The 21,326-nt window shown below is 42.4% G+C and overlaps 1 protein-coding gene across 1 annotated transcript in view; it reads left to right on the top strand.

The window, feature by feature from the left end:
* Positions 1-21,326, top strand: part of sdc2 (syndecan 2) — a 62,539-nt gene continuing 41,213 nt past the window's right edge. Inside the window, exon 1 of the mRNA XM_050034287.1 lies at positions 1-458. Within this exon, the coding sequence (XP_049890244.1) occupies positions 402-458 (57 nt within the window). The 5' untranslated portion in view covers positions 1-401. The remainder of the gene's footprint in view (positions 459-21,326) is intronic.

Genomic DNA, 21,326 nt, shown 5'->3' with positions numbered 1-21,326 from the left:
GTGCTCGCGCTTTAACGCTTTGTCCTCGTTATTCCAAGTGAGCGCTGAGGGAGAGAGGAGAGCGAGCTAGGTGTCTCGTGCGGATCTTCACTGGCACAAGGAGCGCGAGGGGGGAAACTTTGCAGTTTAAACCGTGCTTTTTATTTGTATATATTTTGTCAGTTTTACAGAGAGAGAGAGAGAGAGAGAGAGAAAAGAAGTGCCTGGAGAGAGGGGGGGAGGAATAACCAAAACGCAACACGTATCCGGTGGGATCCCACTCCTGAGAGAGACAAGCGGCAGGAGTTGGAGCGAAGGGTGCAAGGAAAGCGAGAGGGAAGAAGAAGAAGAAGAAGAAGAAGAGGGGGAAGATTTGACATTTCGCTCCCAAACAACGCGGTTTCAATTCATAAAGAGGAATAATGAGGAACGTTTGGATAATTTTGACCCTCGGGCTGACCGTCCTCTCCGTGGAAAGGGTAAGTTTCTGAAAAGCAAACTTAAAACGGGGCTGTGGGGGAGAGAACTCAGGTCCACGTACGGACCACTCGCTGCTTTTTTAAGCCGTTTCTGTAAGAAAACACTCGCATTTGCTGATTTCCACGCGTGCTTTTCTTCATGTTTTGCAAAACTCCGCCCAAATATGATAGAATAAACAACAACAAACATGTCATTTGTAGTTTGCTGAGAAGTCTCTTTGAACCTCCGCGTCTGACAAGTAAAGCAGGCAGGCCTATCGCTGCCACTTTGTACCAAACAGTTTTTCTTACCATCACATTAGATACTGAAATACACATTGCAAGCTCAAATAGAGCCTGCAGAGGTCAATATGCTTCTCTCACTGCTCAGCTTTTTTATTTCTCTAACATGGAGCAACACTTTAAAGGGACCTTTGTAGATGAAGCTTGTATTTGTTGCTTAAACATCTCTCTCAAAGCTATGAAGTCATTGCAAGACACATTTTAAAGGGACTGCTTTGGAAATATCACATGAAATATGACATCTGGAATGGAGGTTATTATCACCACGCTGAGTATTAGGGAGCACAGAGCGCCTCTGTGTGAGCATTAAAGCTGTATTGCAGTGATTTGTTGTTATGATGTTGATTCCTATGACAGCTGTGGACGGGCCCATGCTCACTGAAACAGATGCATTATTGAGGAAATGGCATCATTATTGGAGCTTATTAGATAGATGCACTTTTTTTTCATCTTCTGTTTGCTTGGAAGCATTGGATAGTTGACATTTTAATTAACAGGGCTCACCAAAGCAGTGACCTAACTTTTGTTCTCATTTTTCCCTTTTTATCTTCACTAACAGCCTTAAAACAGCCTGAAACCCCCCCATGTTGCTGTTGATTCTCTGATCCAGTTTCAGGTTCAAATCAGTGCCGTGCCTCCTCACTGAGTGTGCATCACCCTGCAAATTGGCCGGGCTGTTGGAATGACAGATTTTGGCACTTTCATGTGCAGCCCCTGTCATTATTGTCCCCTCCTGTTGTTTCTCTGTGGGTTGTGACTTGTCGCTTGGCGCAGTGCCTCCTCCTCTGTTAGAGCCGCTGATTAGCTGATTCAGACACTGTTGTTTTAATGACTCATTGTTTTGCACGAGGTCACCCTCGGAGTACATTTTTTACATGCTTTCTGTGATCAGTGGTTTTACACCAGGCATGTGTGTCTGTGCAGAAAAATCAGGCTCTTCATTTGACTTTATCATAAGTGTGCATGGCCTAATACGCACAGAGTGGCCATGAAACTTGGATTACAAGAGTACACTACCACAAATCAAGGCCTTGAACAAGTTGAACACCTTTGTGACAGCATCCACTATTAGAAGTTTTACAAAGGCTGCAGCTATTACAATACTGCATTGGATTACAGTACACATAGACTTAAAGTACAACATCCCCAAATCCACCTTATTTTGGCAAAACGCGAGGTCATCTATTAAAAGAACAAGGCACGCTTGACCGTGACTTTACATGAACAAATACAGACACACACACACTCTTTAAACTGGATCAATATCCACCTCCCCTTTATCTGTGTCCCCTGAAGGCCGCACTGGAACTTGACACGTGCCATTGATTCTCAATATTGGCAATGGTATTGATAAGTGGTTGATAACCTGCTTTAGGCACATCTGTGCGTTTTAATTATCACCATATCACAGAGGTACAGAGTAACACTCAGCTACTTTTGAAAACATTCAGACTCCCCTCTTTTAAAACCTGCACTCAAACACACCCATTTAAATCTGCCTCTAATATAGTATCCATTAGCGCCGCCCCACCCCTTCCTTTTTCATTGTGGTAGTTGTTTTTATACTGTTATCGCCTTTACTGTCCTTATCAGCACGTAAAGAGCCTATTATTATTATTATGTCAGTCAGTTTGGATTTGGCTGTTCCATATGGAGTTTGAGAGTTTGAACAGAGTTCGCCAGGTTGGCCAGGGTGACGGCAACGTTCATGCAGTATAGTAAACAAGCCAAGTTAGACATCCAAGCTAATGCGTGCTGACTACGCAAAAGACAGATCGAAAATGTGATTGCATTAGATAGCAAACAAAAGCCAGACTGAGTTCCAGTGAGCTTTAAATTCACCACTTCTAAGCTGAAGGCAGACAATAACTTTATCTCGGAGCCTGACCAGGTAAAGCCCCTCATCTTCTGGGCAGCTGCCTCCATCTCACTCAGGCCTGTGGGTCTGTGTCTGCAGCTACCTGTACCTGTGAGCAGCGTAAAAATGAAGAGCACTCACTGGAGCTAAATGGACAAAAACGTCCTCAGAACTACACTCACTGACAAAAAAACAAACCAAAAACCTGTTTGCTCTATTCAAAGGAATCTCAGTCCACTTAGGGTCTCTGACTGATGACTTTAATCTTCGGCTCTCAGGATGCAGCCCTAATGTGGTCTAACAGTTGTGCTTTTGTTTAGCAACCATTTATGTTTTTCTTTTTCACCTTGGTTTGCCTGCTCACCAGCTTACTTAGCGAGTAATGCTTTGACAGTATTGCAACATGTGAGGTCTCTGCACATGTTGGAGCCTCCAGTTGAAGGAAACTACTGTTTTGCAGGATGCAAAGTACAGTGGAGCCACGCTGGTGTGCTGTTATCATGTCTCTCATTAGATGAGGCCGCCAAGTAAACTGCAATGGTTTGCTCTCTTCTGCATCTCTTTTCCGTTTCTGTCACATTTTCCACTCCTCCGCTTCCCAAGAACTTTTGTGAACGGAGGAAGAGTTTGGCCGGGCTGAGCTATACGCTCGGCCCACCCTGCCGTGTTTTCAGTGCGCGCCACTCACCAGATGCTGTGGTCTGTAATTTGTGTCATGTTTTGGTGGGAAGCGTGGGTGTTGTTCACCTCCCTTTACATCTGTGATTTACAAGGGGGTTCTGAGTGCTGTCTCGCACTCTGATGCTGGACTCAAAAGAATCACTTCAGAAGAGGGCAGGGTTTGGTGTGAGCACTGCTTCTGAGGACAGTCGAGGGAAGCTGGAGTGCGGCGGCGGCGGCAAGAGAGGCAGAGGGAAATAGGACTGAAAATTATACAGAATGTTTCACTTCAAGTTCAAGTGCTTCTGGAGTCAGCCAAAGAAAGATTTCACATACCTGTTTATGTTTTTCTCTCCTGGGCATTTGTAATGGATTCACCCCATTCATGAAGATGGTGTAGGATGAAAGCTGTGTCAGTCTTTTTTTCATAAGGGCAAGTGAGGTCATATCTCTATGATAAACAACCCTCAAATGGTCAAAAGGGAAAAACATGCTAAGCCTTAAAAATCCGTTATAGTATTTCAAAGGTGAAAAGGCCACAGCAGCAAATACAAGACTTCGGCTTGAAGCCTTTGATGGCTTTTCGGGGGAGGGGAAAAGGTGCAGGCTGCGTATGGAGAGGGACGTATTATCTCAGTCCCGCAGCAGTATTCCGTTTTTTTTTTCCCCGGCTTGAATGGTAGTTGTCTATCTGCTGATTTAGAAGTAATGAAACGAACAGCAGAGGCGCACACGCTGACCTTCCTCTCAACTTAAGGGCTGTCTATTGCATTCTTCCACACAAATACTCAAAAACCTAAAATCCACACACATCATTCGCTCCCAGATTCACCAAGAACAAACAACTCACATTACTATTTCCTTTTGCGTAGTCTGATCTCGAGGCTATCTAAATCCTAAAAGCATGCTATTTTCCTCTTAATGTTTTTTTTAATCCTCCTGACGCCCTCTCCAAGGCGACTGAACTGAAAGCAACTCAGCGCTGTTTGTTTCATAGCACAAGGCTTCTACAGCCTGAATGAGGCGTGTACATCAGAAATTTCCTCTTCATTCTCCAGTGATAAAAGCAAAACGCTTCATCTAAAGCACTTCATTTCCAATGTATTTCACGATGAATAAGTAAAATGCATGTCTAAAGTGAGTGGACAAAATATTAACTCTCTTCTCCGTCATTCTGTATTAAAGAGGAGGAAATATAAAGGGAGAAGAGCAGTAAGGAATAATATGCAAGGATACAAATGGCCAAATAGAGTGTAATAAAAGCGGTGGTATAAGAGGGTAATGACGGAGCAGAGAAATGAAAGGATGGAGTGCCACACAGAAGCAGAGGCCAGATGCTGTGCTGCGACTGCAGCTTCTCCTGCTGTATATTTAATGATGCTCTTTTATTTTGCATTAACCTAGAATTCCTCAAACTGAAGACTCAACTAGCTCCCCTGCATGCAACCGCTTGTGTTTTATCCGACTGTGAAAAAGCCACTGCTTTCTTCTTTATTTTCGTAATAAATCCACGGCTGACACACATGGGAACAGCGAGTTTCTTGCTCTGCAGAGCGACCTACCTCCTCGCTGGTGTCCGACCCTTCAGGGGGTGCATTCACTCGGTCCCTGTCTGCCAAGCATTATGCAATCGCTAATGGACTCTACAGAAGGCAGCAGGCAGGGGCTGCTGGACCACTGAAAGCACAGCAGCAACCACCCCCCTTTTTTCCCTGAATCCATCTGTGTCCACGCATGAACTCCTGTTTTGTCACCATACAGGCACACACATTCGCACACATGCCTCCCCCGTGTTGCTTTTTTCTCTGTCCCTCTACATTGCGCCCCTCTTGCCACATCTCTCCACCAGCGTGGTCAAGATGCTGCCTGTCATTACCACAGTGTCTCAGAACAGTGGCATTATATTTCCCTCTCAGGCATCTGGAAGGAATGAAGGGAAAGAGTATGTTTCTCTTTTTTCACACAAGATACACCCCTTTTTTTCTCTTTCCCTTCCCTTAAGATGTGAGTGCTTGCATTGAATTTGCCAACATCTGCAGGTCGTATGTGTGTTTGAAAGGAGCTGCTTTCCTCTCCCCTCTCTCCTCCTCCTCCTCCTCTCTTGTCGACGAGTTGGAAGAGGCTCTTACTTTGGCAGGGACTTGTGCATACTAGTAAAGACTCACAAATAGTCAAACTCTGTTGACTGTGCATGTGGTGGTTTGTACATCCGTGCCTTTTTATGTCCCTCTGGGTATGTGTGCGAGTTTATAGCCATGTGTTTAAAATACGCTGTCATCCCAGCCACCAAGGCATAGGGAGAACACATTAGGGAGATGTGGCTGCAGCAAAAACCGGCGACAGCAGCACTGGTTTATGTTGGGCCACAGCCACCTTAGCTAGCAGACTATCTGAGGCTGCAACAGTGGACAATAAAAGCCTGTGCATGTGCTTGTGGCAATTTGGATGAAAATATTTAGACATAGTAGACCTGGAACATTACTCTTTCTCTGTTCCCACCCTCTTTCTTCCCCCTTTTCTTCTATTTAATTAGCTTAGCAAATGGAAACTTCCTTGGCAGGACTGCTGTGGAGGGGATTGTGGTTGTGACAAAGAGAAATGGGGAAAACCCTGTGTCAGGACGTCTGTTTTCTTCCTTTCTTTCTCACTTTTTTTTTACTGCCTCCAGTTCCAGTGGGTAGGAGGAAAAGAAAGAGGAGATGAAGGAAAAAGAAGTTGAGGAAGAGTGTGAACCCTGCCTCCTTTTTGGTGTTCAGGTTTTCCCAAGACGGGCAGGACCTGTCTGGAGCTTTGCCGTGTGAGGTGTGAAAAGTGTCTAACTTGGCAGGGGGTGAAATGAGACAAAACCATGTGGTAAACAGAGTGCTGCTACTGGTATTTGGTATGTGAGTACTGGACTGCTTTGGTGACAGTCTATAAGAGATTTAGAAATCTGTCCATACTTTTCACTTTATAATCACTGTGAAAGATACTTTGTGCTTTCACTTTTTTAATGTGATTTAAAAGAAGACCCAATTCCTTTAGGCCCAAGACGTTCACATTTTCTCAATTTACCCAAACACTAGTCCAAAACCCAACAGTATTCAGTTTACTATCATATAAGTAAAACAGCAAATTCTCACATTTGAGAAGCAGATGTTTGGCACTGCATTTCTCAAGCAACAGAGACAGAATGCAATTAAGTCCCGCCTACACCGGAGGGGAAAACAATTCATCGCTCTCCATTGACTTTGTATTGCAGGAAGGAGCCTCCTTGTCATTTTATCTGCTAGCAAACAACAAAAAATTGCCTAAAAGCTGCTGTATGATGGGATGCACAACCAACAGGGTAAAGAACTCAGTTTTTATAAGCTGCCAAACCGCAAAATTGAGCCTTCAAGACAGCAGAAGTAATATTACATTGGGCATGTAAGGGCCAATTTGTGCTCACTGTTGCATACATACACATATATTGTATTTATTTTGCCTGTATTTGTGCATGACAAAGGAATTTGTCAGAACAGAACAAATTAGTAATATAGGAAAAGGTACTGTATGTAATGGTCTCACAGACCACCGTCGTCTACAATGCTTCCTCCATGAAAAGGTACATTTTTATAACCTCCACTGTCGCGTCATTTGTTGTTGTGAGAAACTTTTGACTCGACCCTCTAGTGTAAAATGTCCTGTTACTAATGTCAGAGCCAGCACTATTTGGGCCATGTCCACCACTGCATGAAATGTCGCCTAATGGCACACCCTTTGACGTTACAATACAAAAACTTTTTGAGTTTCCGAAAGTCTTCACGCTGAACGCAGTTTTACCAAACAGCTGTTTTTGAGTGACATAAAACGCAGTTTGCATATGGACAAAGGGCTAAACTGTAAAAAAAAAAAAAAAAAAAAAGCTACGTTTTCAAATATACCCATGTCCGTGTGGACGTGTGCCTTGATTATTTTTAAATAAGTTACAGTCGTATTTTAGACGAGGTGTAGAGGTTGAAGCTAACTAAGCTATGCAAGGCCTAGTTTTGATCTCTGTTAGGTTAAAGCAGTGGTTCCCAAACTGTGGGGTGGGCCCTCCTGAAAAACATGGAGTGAAACAAAGTTAAATTCATATTTATTTAAGGAAAATAAACAATTGTTTGCTAATGCTATCATGCTACCGTTTATTTCACTAAAATTCAACATGGATCCCTTTTTATTGGTTGCTACCCCAATATCTGGCCTTTGAAGGGGGGGCATGAAAGTTTTTTACTTCTGGCCATTTAGTGGGATCGTTTCTCCAAGATAAGCATGGTAAGAAGAAGAGACATTAGGTAGGTTTCCATCCACCTATTTTTATTCGCATTTTCAACAATTGCGAAATAAAAACTTGAATGGAAACACCAGAAATCGAAAAAGGGCCGAAATATCACAAAAAAGTTTTTACGCTTGGAGGGGGTGGAAAAGTCAGCGTATTGATATTAGGAAAATGCGACTTTTGGCAATGGAAACAGATTTAGCAAATAAACAATGATGTAGGCTACCGAATCCTACTTCTACTTCACACACACACCTGTGTGAACTTAGAGAGAGGTAATTACTCCAGTGTCAGGTGAGTGTAGGCTATTTCACAACTTACCTGAATAGACTGGATGTGTTGAATACCGCTGCATCATGTGCGCTGCCTGGTGTACCAACACAGACATCACGGCATTATGTAGGCTACGCTGACAACGCTGATATGAGTGTGATGAGAGCTCTCGCAATAGCCAAGAAGTTCCCAAGGAATCTCTCCATGTCTCAATGACATCATCTCACGGTGCCCTCTTCTTCTACGGGTGTTCTTTTGCATTTTATTTTTCATGAGAAGCGCCATCTTCTGCTCGACCTGTTGACTCCCAATACTCGCAAAAAAATAATGAATGGAAACGTGCATAAATTTGCATTTTCTTTTGCGCATTTTCACAAAAGTTGCTTAAAATTTGCGATACATTTGGATGGAAACCCAGCTACTGAGACAATATTGAGTCAATATACCTTTTCCTCTCTGGTAGACTTAAGGTGCTTTAACAATTCTTGGATATCTAATATTTGTAGCTAGCTACAGGCATTTTGTTTGTGTTAGTTGCATGTTGTTGAGCGGATTGTTTTCCTCTCCAGCAGACATGTTGCACTCTGTCTCTATGTCAAACATTCGTTTCAGCTTTACTTTGCTGACTTTTACGTATTTTTGCACTGCTGTTGAATGGATTTTATACTCTCCAAAGATGCCAGAGCACATAAAAATCACTGTAAGAATTGTACATTGTGGAGTTGCTGCAATTTACTATAAAGCTGAACTTCATTATAGCTAACTATAACTACATTATAGCTGCCCTATTACTCCAACTGAGAAGAAAAAAACATTTTTTCCTGTATTAAATATCATTAGCATGGATTGTGGTCAGTTCAGGTTTTGTTGGTCGGCTTGTTAAAGGATGAAGTGAAATTAAATGCTGCTCGTGAAACTTTCTTGTTTGACTTTGTTCTGCTGAATAGACAACGATCTGAGGGCCAAATGTGTTCCATCTGTATACTATCCCAAAAAAATGGCAGACATTTAAAGCCATGACGTCAGCTAGGTTTTTCCATCTAGCTCCCAAGATTGCTGTGGAAAACGCCACGGCACATTTAACACATCTGTGCTCACCCCTATTTACGAGCACGCTTTATCGTCTCTAAAAGGCGCCAAATTGATATCTGCACTGGCGTTCCTCCGAGCAGAAAAAATGTACCTCTAATGTCTGGTGTTTCCATTATTCCCCCCCCATCTCGAGTCAAAACAGTGCAGAATGAGCTTACGTGTGTAAATCATGCTTTCTATGCAGGGTGTATCACCAACCGCAAATTATACTCCATGCAGTCACTTAATTTAATACTGTTTTCATGAGAAAACTCTGAGACTCTAGAGGGTATTTGGGGAAGCTGATGAGCTGGAGAGGGGAATTCATTAGTGAACTCCCCACATAGGACACAGCACTTCTTCCTCTAAATGCATACTGGTGTGTAAACTCATCTTGTTTTTAAAAGCAGTGACTTTAAAGGCTGTAATTGAGCACTCATGAATATTCATCCTTGAGATGTGTTCGTCATTGTAATGGATCACAAAAAAAGAGGAAGCAGACGTGTTTCCATCCCCGTCTCCACGTGGATAGTCTCAGCAGTCTCCTGAATGCTCCCAGCTTTTAATAATTTCCTCATGAGCACATAACCTGTAATTTAATAATAAGCTGGTTTATTCCATGCTCAGAAAAATGTGCATCCGTCTCCAACACTCCATATTCCTGGCAGGAATATGGAGTGTTCCTGTCTTCAGCAGTGCTTTCATATTATCCTAGTTTTTAATCCTAGTTTAATTTCAAAGGCAATGGTGAGTTTTGACTTTGCCGTGGTTTTTTTCATTTCCTTATTTTGATTTGGAAGAACCGTGATGTCAAGACCCCCAGATCTGTATCCAGATGTTCCTGTGTACTGTTGTGGCAGACATCCGATGTTTGAAATTCTAAACTGTGACCACATCACCAAAACAGTCCAGACAGTGACTCATACTGTAAGACTGACTGCTGGTGAAAAAGGGGGCAAATATTAAAAAGGAACATTGCTGGGCACTAAATTAAAGAAAATAGTTGGAGTTTCATTTGCTACTGAGGTTCAAACTGAGGGCTTTTTCACACCAAGTCTGAAACTAATTTATAGTCTGTAATCTGTAAAAACAGGTGCGATCTGTACATGCATTAATCTTTTTTCCCCAAAGAAATGATTTGCAGTGGAAAAAAAGTAAAACCTGTGAACATTGCTCCTCTTGTGCTCTATGAATGGAACCAGAAACTTGTCACTCAAGAATTTTAAATACACCATTAAGATCTCGATTAATGTGCCAATTATTTTCTGGATTAATCGATTGATGCTGTGGAGCACAAAGTATAAGAAAATAGAGACAAGCGGCCATCTAATTTTTCTAAAGCCTAAACTGATGTTTGAAATGCCTGTGCTTTATGTCTGATGCTTTTTGCTCAGTCTAAAGCCAAACATACTTTATTGTAACCCTTATAACTTAGGTGCTTTTCAACCTGTATCCTAATTTTCCATGTTTTTGTGTCAAAGTGATTAATGAGAACAATCATTTTTAAAATTGGACCAGTACTGAGTGACACGCCAGCAAAACGGGCTGCAATGTAACCACCACAGTGCATGCATGCAGCATCAATTTATGTTCACTATAAGTGCTTGTTTTTGCCACTGACAGGCTCAGATTGTTATTCTAAGTGTTCAACCACTTGTGAGAAGGATCCCTACGGAGACAGACCTTTTAGTTAAAGGCGCTGTATGTAAGAATGTGGCCAAAACGGTTACTGCACTCAAATTCAAAATACTGCCACGGGTCGTGTCCGCCCCCGTCCCCTACAGATTCAAGGTTGCTGGACAGCGGCATGCTGGAGACTGATTTGTTTGCCCACGGATGGCTGCCGTGGCAGGGCCGCGTCCGTGATCTTCAGTTTTCCAGCGGACCATTCGAGCAAGTCCGGCTTCTCTGCTGCTAACGCTGCTGCCGGGATACAGCTCATGAGGAGCAGGCTGCTAATGCTATGTACCGGGACACTGCTAATGCTGCTTGCCATGCTGCTGTAGCTCAGTCGTAACTGTAACTGATGCTGAGACTCTACTGACTGCGTGACTGGTAGTCGGCGGTGGGTGGCGCAACAGGCCAAAACACAAATTCAAAACATAAACATGATTTGCGGACCGTAAAATATTTTTTTAAATGCGAATATTCTGGCTGTACTATTGTTGTCGGTGAGATCAGTATGTTATATGAACATTATTCCTTAGTCTCTGTGACATATTAGGATGATTTTATGACTATTTGCTTTAGATTTCTTACATATAGCTCCTTTAAAGAGTAAGACCCTTTTTGTTTAACCAGAAACAGCCCTGAAATCTCTATCCCCAAGCCCACCAGACTCCATTTAAATAAACAGTAATTTTATCATCGTAAGACACACTTTATTCAAAGCCGATAAAAACAAATTAAAACTCACAAAAACCATCCTGGTTTGTTTTTCCACTGTTCCAACAATCACCAACTCTGGTTTGGAGGATATAAACCCTTAATTCACCCAGTTAGATGTGAAAATATGCTGGCTCTATACACACTAAAATTAACATTTATTTAAATGGAGTCTGGTGGGTTTGGCGATTGCGAGATCTGGCTGATTCTGGTTAAACAAAAAGGATCTTACTCTTTTAAAAAAAGGTCTTTCTCCGTATAATACTTTTCGATAATGTTGTCAGGCACTTATAATAACAACCTGAGCCTGTCAGTGGCAAAAACAAGCACTGTTAGAGGACATAAGTTGACAATATGAACATGCCCTGAGATGTTAAATTGCAGCCCGTTTTGCTGCAGTGGCCGTAGCATCTCACTCAATACTAAAGCAGTTTCACAAAATGTTGTCTCTGTTAGCCACTTAGACACAAAAACATGGGAAAATATGGTCCAGGTTTACCCAAAGTTACTCTTAAAGAGTAAAATGACTTGCATGCACATTTGGCATCTCTTCAACATCTGCTGTATGTAACCGTTGGATTTTCTACACAGTATGGCACTGTGATATTGCCAATATTCTCAAAAAAAAATCATTCCTGGCAGTAAATTTGACACACACAATTAACTGTGCAGCCCCAGGACAAATTGCATGCCTTATCATACCACACACTGTCTCCCTGCCGTGGTTGTTAACATGATCAGAGGCACTAATGTGGCGATTCTACCAGGCGAGTTAATCTTTACTAATGCATTCTGTTAACAGCCATCTGTGATCTCAACTGAGACTGTAAACCCTTTCAGCAGAGCATGATGCTGCATTCAGCACCCCAGCAGTCAGTCCTCCATTACGCCAAGGGATTGGGTTTATTATTCAGCCCAGAGAGGCTTTAGACCAGAGAAACCGTGTCAGATGGAATCCATTTTGATTTTAAATGCAAATACCGCTGACACGCTCATTGCCGGCGCTCTCCTTACGGGCGAGACCACACAGCCCTCTTGATGGGTGGAAAATTTCAGGGAGAGGTCTTTAAACAAACAGAGGCTGCCAGTCAGAATGTGTCATGTCCGCAGTCAGGTACATGGTTGACCCTTTGACCTGTTTACTGGAAATCTATTTTTGCAGGGTTGACTGCGTTTAGGTTGCAGGGTCCATAGTGCTTGGAGTTTGGAAATATGAAACTGAATATTGCCCCCCAAAATTAAAGGCTCAAATAAAGAAACTAAATTTGGGAACATAAAGCAGTTTTTATGCTGTCCCATGTCTCCCTCTTTTTGGATTTCTTTATCTCGGTCTGTCTCTTCCTTTCACCCTTCCTCTCCGGCTATCTCCGTCTTACTTCCACCCCCCGAAAATATAAGCCCTTTGACAGTGACATCATCCAAGGTCAGAGCTTCACACATAATCCGTATCGTTTCCATGCTATGCTTAAACCGGTTTTCATGGTATAATGGAAGCAGGCAGGCAGGGTGCAGAGCTTGATTACTTTGATGATGATAATTTGTTTAATCAAGTGATTGGGTGGGTGAGTGGAATGGCTGCATGACCGCTATCCTCCACACTCAGCAGGATATCCTTTCTGTCCGGGAGCCTCCTGGCTTTCGCAGCACAGTCTCCGTAGGGCTTTTCAGATTCATCACAAAGAATTAAATAGTGGATATAAAGAGAATGAGGGATCTTCAGAGGCTTTAAGCAGCTTTAAGCCTCATAGCCTCATAACATTTTGGCTAACTTAAGTGATCCAGCAGTGCTGCTCAACTAACTATTAAAACAGTTTTTGAGCAAACATTTTTTCATTTAAGTGTCATAGTTGAACTTGAAGCCAAACTTAAAGGCACACTGTGGAGTTTCTCACCACTCGTATGAGCACATGGGGCCTCATGCATGATTTGCACATACACACAGATTTGATCTTAAATTGCATATCTGAACAATTTAAGAAATTTCTTGGCATTCATCAATACTAGCGTACCTCCTGCTTGTTCTTGCACTGAAACTTAAAGGACCAGACGGCTATACCGTCTGAGAACTAGTGGCGACAAAGGCCGACTGTTGTGTCGCCTCACGTTGCCTGTGTCTTGGCCAAAATATTTCACATGAACACACCTCAAACAGTATAGACAACAGCCAACTAGCACATACATTCTGCGCCTGCGTCAGAGGAAATAACTCTCCATACTAGCAGACAGTGGTAGTCTGCATTTGAATTCATATAGAGAAAACTGGGTGACTGACAGCAAGGATTCAAGACGCTAGTTAGCCAGTTAGCACAATAACAAGGATATTAAACATGAACGTGCACTGGCAAAAAATAATGCAAACAATTACAAACCATTTCTGCTAAAAAGTGCAATGGTTAAAAAAAGTACCTAATATAACAAGTTTGTTTTGAGCTCACTCCCCCTTGACTTTAGCTGTACGTTTACTTTGCTCCTACTTTTATCCGTCGTACTTCACAACAGTTCTAAGGGTATGAAGTTGGATCGAGGTGCTGCCGGAGATGGGTGGATGATTTGTAAGTGTTATATGATTGAAATTTCATAAGTCTGCATTATTAGCTTTCAACATAAATCCAACTTTTAATCTAGGGGATCAGGGCTATCTGCTTCCACCTTGGTTTATAACACCTCTTTAAACCCTCCGACCCAGCAGGAGTTGGCCTATAACCAGACATTGACACTCAGTTCTTCTCTTCTGTTGTCTGGGTTTTACCTGTTCAGTGTCAGTGGCTTAATGGTTGGTGGTTTGCACACAGCACTAAAATCAGCTGCACTTATACTGGGCCGTTTCCCTATGCTAATTGCAAGTTTTCCTATCATGTGCATCTTATTTAAGAACCATCACAATTCATCAACATATTCAGGTGGGTAAGAAGAGACACGGCTGTAAGTGCATGTATCATGAAGCCCATGTAGGATTGTCTTATTATCTTCTCATTGCTTTGCTCAAGAACAAATTAAAGTTGTTATGTGTCTTGAATCCTGAATGCACACAAGGACAATTGGGAAGGTAGTTGCATAATGTCTGCTGTAGTTTTGAAGGAGCTTTGTCAAGTCTGAAAAACATCTCGGTTTGGACTCGAAAAGCCTGTTGGAAATTAGGGGCATGGATATTTGAGTTTAGCAGGCAGGAAGAGTCCAACAAAACAATGCTATTGAGTTGCATTATGAGAAGAAATATTTTGGCCTCAGCTGCTTCGGCTTGACTGTTAATTTGTTAATCTTTTTCTTTTGAGGCCTCTCAGCGTTTTAGAAGTGGAATAATAGATTGCTGAACGCTCTTTTAACTAAAGGCATGACGTTCCGATCAAAAGGTCTCTCTTCGCCCCACAGCCAAAGCTTAATAAGCCATAAATAATGACTACTTTTGTCTTATGATGAGAGCAATACACAACATTGATACAGCAATAAAACTGTGGTTACGTTAGCTCTCTCCCGCTTCAGAGACTCCTTTTTTATAGTGACACTGTGGCATCCCACTTTTACAGTGTGCATCTAATGAACTCCATGGACCTCGCCACATTTGTGTGTGGCAGACAGAGCTGCCTCCACGTTCACTGCATCAACACACGGCTCTGAAGATTCTACTGAAGATGCCTTTTTGAAGATGATTGCTTACTGTTGTAGCCTTCGCTTTTGTTTAGTGTGGCTGCACATCGCTCTGTGCGACTCCGAGACCACAGGCGGCTTTATGACACGTTTTGTCAGTCCTGCAGTGCAAAGGCTGCTGGAAGCATCTGTTGCCTAGTGGGTTTTTGATAGTGGCTTCTCTTTAGTGTGGGATGTACCACTGCAACCTCTGCCCCTCCAGCTTTCACAGCATATCTCTGTCTGTTCTTACTTGAGAAATCAGTCTTCAAAGTTTTATGCACATACCATCGAGTAGAGCTCACTGCCTCTTTTTGTTTGGAAAAAAAGCTGCCTCTGAACATGTCTTTTGATTTTTTTTCTTACAACCACTCATGATGGCTCTCTTGAGACCCCTGTATGCTTAGCCCTTCAGTTGGGAGGTGGTAAAGTAAAACCTGGAGCACAGGGTGGAGCGCCAGTCGGCCAGCATCTTGTGTTGTTTCAGGACCTTTCAGGAAAGCCAGACTGCAGTCTTCAGAAACCACACATTCTTGCAGAATTACAGCACTGGGAAAGAATTGGGAAAGGCTATGTAGTGAGCAAGGGAGCCGAGGTTTGGCAGATAGATTGAAAGCCATTTTTAGCTGGAGTTTTGTTAGTGATATCTTTCCTGCATCTAAAGGAGGGAGCACAAAAAAACTCGCTCACTTCTGTGAAACACTGGGCTCTTGCTAATTGTGTGTTCTCTCAGTTGAAAGTGTGTTTTCTGTCTTGATAAATTGGCACTGTTTTAAAGTCCCAGCTTATTCTTCCACAAAGTCATTAAAGATTGAAAATGCAGCCGAGCTGTGGTTGGAGCACTGGGCCTATTTTGGTTGCCAGAATTCAATTATTTACATTGGATGGAACATGAATGAGAATTTCGCCCCATCATTTTCAAGTATGAGCCAGAGGCTAGAGCACTCCTTTAAAAAAAAGTCACACAAAATATCCCCAAGAAACCAAGACAAGATGTTTTGGCTGCAACATTAGGGATGCACACCTCATCCTTAAAAGTGGGAAAGTGTAAACTTATTTTAATTTAACAGAATATAAAAAGCAGGCTGTCCTCAGAAGAGACTTTCCAATAGAGGCTAATCAAAGCTGGGCTGCAACTTGTAATACACCCTGGAGGATATCGTCCAGAGTGATGTGAGCTGTTTACTCATATTTCTGAGCTTACTTGTGGGCTCTCTGTTGTTTGGTTGATAAGAGAAGAATGCATTTCGCATCAAGCAGCTGGCCTGCATATGTTAAACATGGAAGCGTTTTTCTTTTTGTTGTTTGTTTCGACAAGCACAGGAACTGAGCGGACGGAGCTGTGGTGTTTCTGTCAAACATCACTCATGCGCAGAGACACACACACACAGATGTACATTACAATGGCTTCCTCTTGGTGTTTGATCCCTAAAGGCGGGCTGCATTCTTCAAACAAAATCACATTTGTTATTTTGCACTAGTGAAATGGCAGGTTTACGAGCTAAAGGAAGTGCCGCAGTTTTGCCTAGATTGCTGCAGCATGTGCAGTTAAACATATTGTTCACCAACACCAATATGCACGCTATTCTTTAACAGGTCAGCATTGAAGCTGTACTATATAGTTGTAAATGTATTGTTAGTATATATATTGTGGTTTATGTTGTGATATTGTGGTGTGTGTAATGTAGTGTGTGGATTGTCGTATATGTATTTTATTGTGCCTTCCATGTTTACAGTGTATTATGGTTTTAAAAACTGTACATCTGAAAAAGGGGGCTGAAACCAACAACTATTTCAGTTATTCTGCCAATTCTTCTTTTAACTAGTCAATTAAAGGAATACCTTTGCACCAAATTGGTCATTTGTTTATCAGTTACTTAACCTGTCTTAGCGGAGCAATGTGCAGGATTTAGTGGCGTCTAACGGTGAGGATTGCAGATTGCAACCAGCTGAAATTTCTCCCGCATGCCAAGTGTAGGGTTCCCTCAGTGTTCATTGTTAAGGAGGTTCTTACTGTAGCAGGAGTGGTCCAAAATAAATGGACCAGGGTTTTAAACCAGTAAACACACTGAATGAAGCAGTTTCACATTAAAGTCAGTGTTTTTACCACACTGTTTGGCTCGTTGCCGAGGGCCTGCTAACTACAGTGGACGAAGCGAAAGTACGAATGGCCCTATCAAGAGCATGTGTTTGGTTTGTCCACTTTGGGCTACTGTAGAAACATGGCGGTGCAACATGGTGGACTCCGTGGATGAGCACCCACTCCTTATTTAGATATTAACGGTTCATTCTAAGGTAGCAATAACAAGATTAATATTTTTAGGTGATTATACACTAAAGAAAACATAACTTTTTTTATTTCATTTCTGCAGATATACCCTCCACTGGACTTCTAACTTTGCATTCACATGGCTCCACAGTGAGCAAAGTGTGTTCAGCATAACGCAGTGTGAGTATTTAATAAGCAAATGATCAGACTGGGGGTGAAGTATTACTTTAATTGTTTAAACTATCCATCACAATTTCTCAGATTCAAAAGTAACCCTTAAGATTTTTTATCAAAAGCACAATTTTCCAGATATATCACAAAGAAAATCAGGAAATAGCACAGGAAGCCGTAATGAGCAAACGTTTAGCTTCTTTTTGTAAAATGACTGAAACAAATCAATTACTAAAATTGTTGCAAATTATTTTTCTGTAACACGACTAATAGATCAATTACCAAATTGTTTCAGCTCTACTTGTGAGCTGTGCTTGCTCCTACTGTAACTCGCAAGCAAGTTAAACTGGTATTGACACTGTTAGATGAACAGACCTTGTGTCGCAGCAGTGAGCGTTTGCACGCCAAGTTCGATTAAGTTTGGACTACACTGCTAAGAGGTCTGAGGCGCTCCCCAGCCAACAGCAGGCTAATCTTCAGCATCTGCCAGCTCAACCTCAGGTGACTCTACAACACCGTTAATCCACACAGGTTACCATGTTACGGTGTTAAAGCAGTCTGTGGCTTTATGCTGCCTGAAATGTAAAGTTCTTGTCTAGTGTGTATGAAGAGTGCTTTAGCTATAAATGAAGCGTCAGTGTCTATATTGTTTAAGTGAATCGCAGTTTTACAAGGTTCAACCGGGTACACATTATTCATGCAGTAATCGACTTCAGTATTTGGCTCTTGGTTCTATGTTGGTGGGCTGTGTTGTACTTAAAACTTGCTGCAGGAATTAAACTGACACTCCGGTAATACTGCCAAGAAAACACTACATTTTTAAGTTGAAGTTTTGGAATTGATGGAGACTAGAGATTAAAAATCCTGTGTGGCTGTGGACCCTACACTGAGTCTGGCATGCAGCTCAGCTCATGCACCCATAATTAGCCATCATTAATGTGCAATTACATGAGTCATGCTTAGCCCACGTTGTATCTAGTCACTGTTCATACTGTAGCCCACTGAGAGCTGCCCTTTTTTGTGTCATGCTTTTCAACTTGCCCATCTCTGAACAGAGATGTCCTGCCATGGAAACGCTCAATTATATCCCCCCCGTTTTGACTTTAACACTACCAGAGACTACATTTCTAAAGCCTAAAATGGTTAGGGAGTTCTGAAAATAAGTTCAACATCACTTGAGTCTTGGAGTCTGCATGCCTGTTGTTTCAGGATCATAGTGGATATCCTAACTATTTTGAGGCCATAACACCATTGAGCACCTCTAGCATGTGTCAAGTCTTTACAGCACTGCTTATATTCAGAGCGTCACCCCACAGGAGTACTCAGAGCCTGTTTTTAACACCTCTGCACCGGCAGTTTTGACAACGATAAATGAGGAATACATAATCCGTCTTCTGCCGAGTAGATTTAAAAATGCAGTTGGCTCCTGACCTTTAATAACACTACTTTACAGTTTGAATTTTTTAACTTTTATGATAATGTGTCACCAATAACAGCGGTTGACATTTTTGGTTTGAATAATGTGGGATTACACTGTCTTTGGACAGACTTCTTTTTTTTCCCTGAGGCTTAATATCTTAGCATGGCACCAATAATGACCTGCACATCTACATCAGCAACTGCAGTCATCTGACGTCATGTGACATGCTGGCCTAGACTGGATTAGAGCCGGAAGATAAAACCCTCTTCAAACATGACAATGCAATGATGGCAGGAGTTCTCATGTGATTATTAATGTAATAATACACACTGCTTAGGTCATGAACAAGTATTTAAGGGAATTGATTTATGACCTACTGTTTGTTTAGGTGTTTTTGTAGCAGAAATCCTGACGTCACATCTGGGATAACCTCTGTTCCACTACCTCCTGTTACTCAACGCAATCTGTCATTCAGCTTCTGCTTCAGCTGTGTGAGAACTGTCGCGAGCAGTTGATCGGGCCATGACTGGTTCCCTCTTCCTCCTGTGAACTGCACAGAAGACGAAACTAGACAAAGCTGAAGTTTGGTCAGACTCTAAACTGAGTCATGCGGCTCAGAAATTGGGTCAGAAACGGGCTTAAATTGTACAGCTTGTGCCTCGCTTTAAAAACCAAAACCTTTGTCAATATACAAAAAACTACAGCTCCCACAAAAATTTACCATTTTTTGTTGCTTCGAGCACCACAAGCCGGGTGCTATCTCGTTCCATTGTACTACAGAGAAGGCAGGCATCTCCACAGCCCATATCTCCAACACTCTGTAATTCCCACCAAAACAGTCTAGGTGATAAAATGCATGACAGGTAAGAGGAAAAGTATGCATTTTTTGTTTTTGGGGGTGAACCGTCCCTTTTAAAGGCAGCTACAAAACAGATACTGACTAAACAAAGATATTAGATTGATTATTAAAAAAGCCATCCTTCTCTCAACATGTCAAGTGAACCACATGACACCCTTTTAGTACAGCTGTTCCAAGTCTGGATGTTTAGTTCTCTGCATTATTAAATGTCAGTGTGATTTTAGAGGTGTTTTTACTTCTGTAACAGAACCGGGAAGATCCGATTTCACTTGGGGCTCTCTAAATACCAGTGTTTGTTTTACTGGGATCGTAGCGTAACAGGAAAAATGAAAATTTAATCTAGGATTGAATTATTTACTCTGTAATTCTGTGGTTATTATTCATATAAACATAACAAAGCAACAGCTCAGATTTCACCAGAGTGTTTATAAATCTGTCTGTACATTTTCTTACACAAACACATTGTGCCGCAGACTTACTGGCTAGCTGACTATTAATATACCCTGTGCACACTGTGCTGAAGGTGACAGCACGTTGCACTCGCACCAGGGGCTGCCAAACTCTCACTCACTCTTAACTCACCCAATCAGGCTGCTTCAGCTGTTTCTCAAACTCTGAAAAGTTTGCACCGGAGTTGTATGATTTTTGTGGACGAAAGCCGAGACGTCGGTTGTTTCATCTGACAAGCAGCGGGGCTGTCAGAAGTCTGTTGCTTTGTGAGCGAGGGTGAGATGGAGAGCAGACAGACACGATAGAAGAAGTAGCAAGAGATGGCAAATAGCTTGTTAAAACATTATGAAAAATGGATACTGTACAAAAACTATAGCCAAACTTTTGCCAAGATTCACCGTACCGGAACTAAATTGCTAATTTGTCTCACTGAATAGATGGCTATTAGTGAAGGGTACTCCAATCCTTTATGCTCACTATTTTACACACTTTTAAATGAACCCATGTCCCATTTCAACAGATCTCACTCTTGACTGACAGACCTGATGTGTCAGTGAGTGTCATGCCAACAACAAAAAACCACACACACACTTGTTCTTCGCCACACATGCAAACACGCTCACTGCTGCTCAGGATTAGCCCTGGATAATGGGATCAGAGATCACCACCTGCCGCTCCTCTCCCGTCATGTCATCCTTCCTCTGCCTCTCTCTTCCTTCTGTTTATCTGCTCCTTAAATCGTCACTGTCCCCTTTCTCTTTCACGCTCCCTCTCTTCCTGACAGTTATAATGTGTGTGACTTCTTTCATTAACCTTTCTCACCATCTCTGCCTCCATCCTGTCTTTAAATAGCTAACACATTATCCCTGCTAGAAGTGATAACACGTTTGCCTCGACTCAGAGCAAGCTTTATCCTTGACTTTAACCTTTTTTTTTAACATCCCGATTCTTATTTATTTTCCTGCAATGTTCCCAGTCCTGCTCTTTCTTTCTTCCTGCACCCATGCCTTTCTCCTCCATCACTTCCATCATCCCATCACAGGTTCCTCCCCTCGCACTGTACTCCTGTGGCCTGCCGACTCCCTTGAGTCCAAATCCTCTTAAGGAAAAGGCTTGGATTGGAATTCAATCGCTGCACCACAAGGATTGAACCAGATCAGCCAACAAAGCGGCAAAATCGCTCTCCTCTACACCCCCCCCCCCCCCCCCCCCCCCCCCCCCCCCCCCCCTCCTCCCCCCCCCCCCCCCCCCCCCCCCCCCCCCC

The sequence above is a fragment of the Epinephelus moara genome, chromosome 22, assembly GCF_006386435.1.
Source record: "Epinephelus moara isolate mb chromosome 22, YSFRI_EMoa_1.0, whole genome shotgun sequence".
In the NCBI taxonomy this organism is placed as follows: domain Eukaryota; kingdom Metazoa; phylum Chordata; class Actinopteri; order Perciformes; family Serranidae; genus Epinephelus; species Epinephelus moara.
Note: the sequence above shows the minus strand (reverse complement) of the source record. Positions and strands in the feature narration are given on the sequence as shown.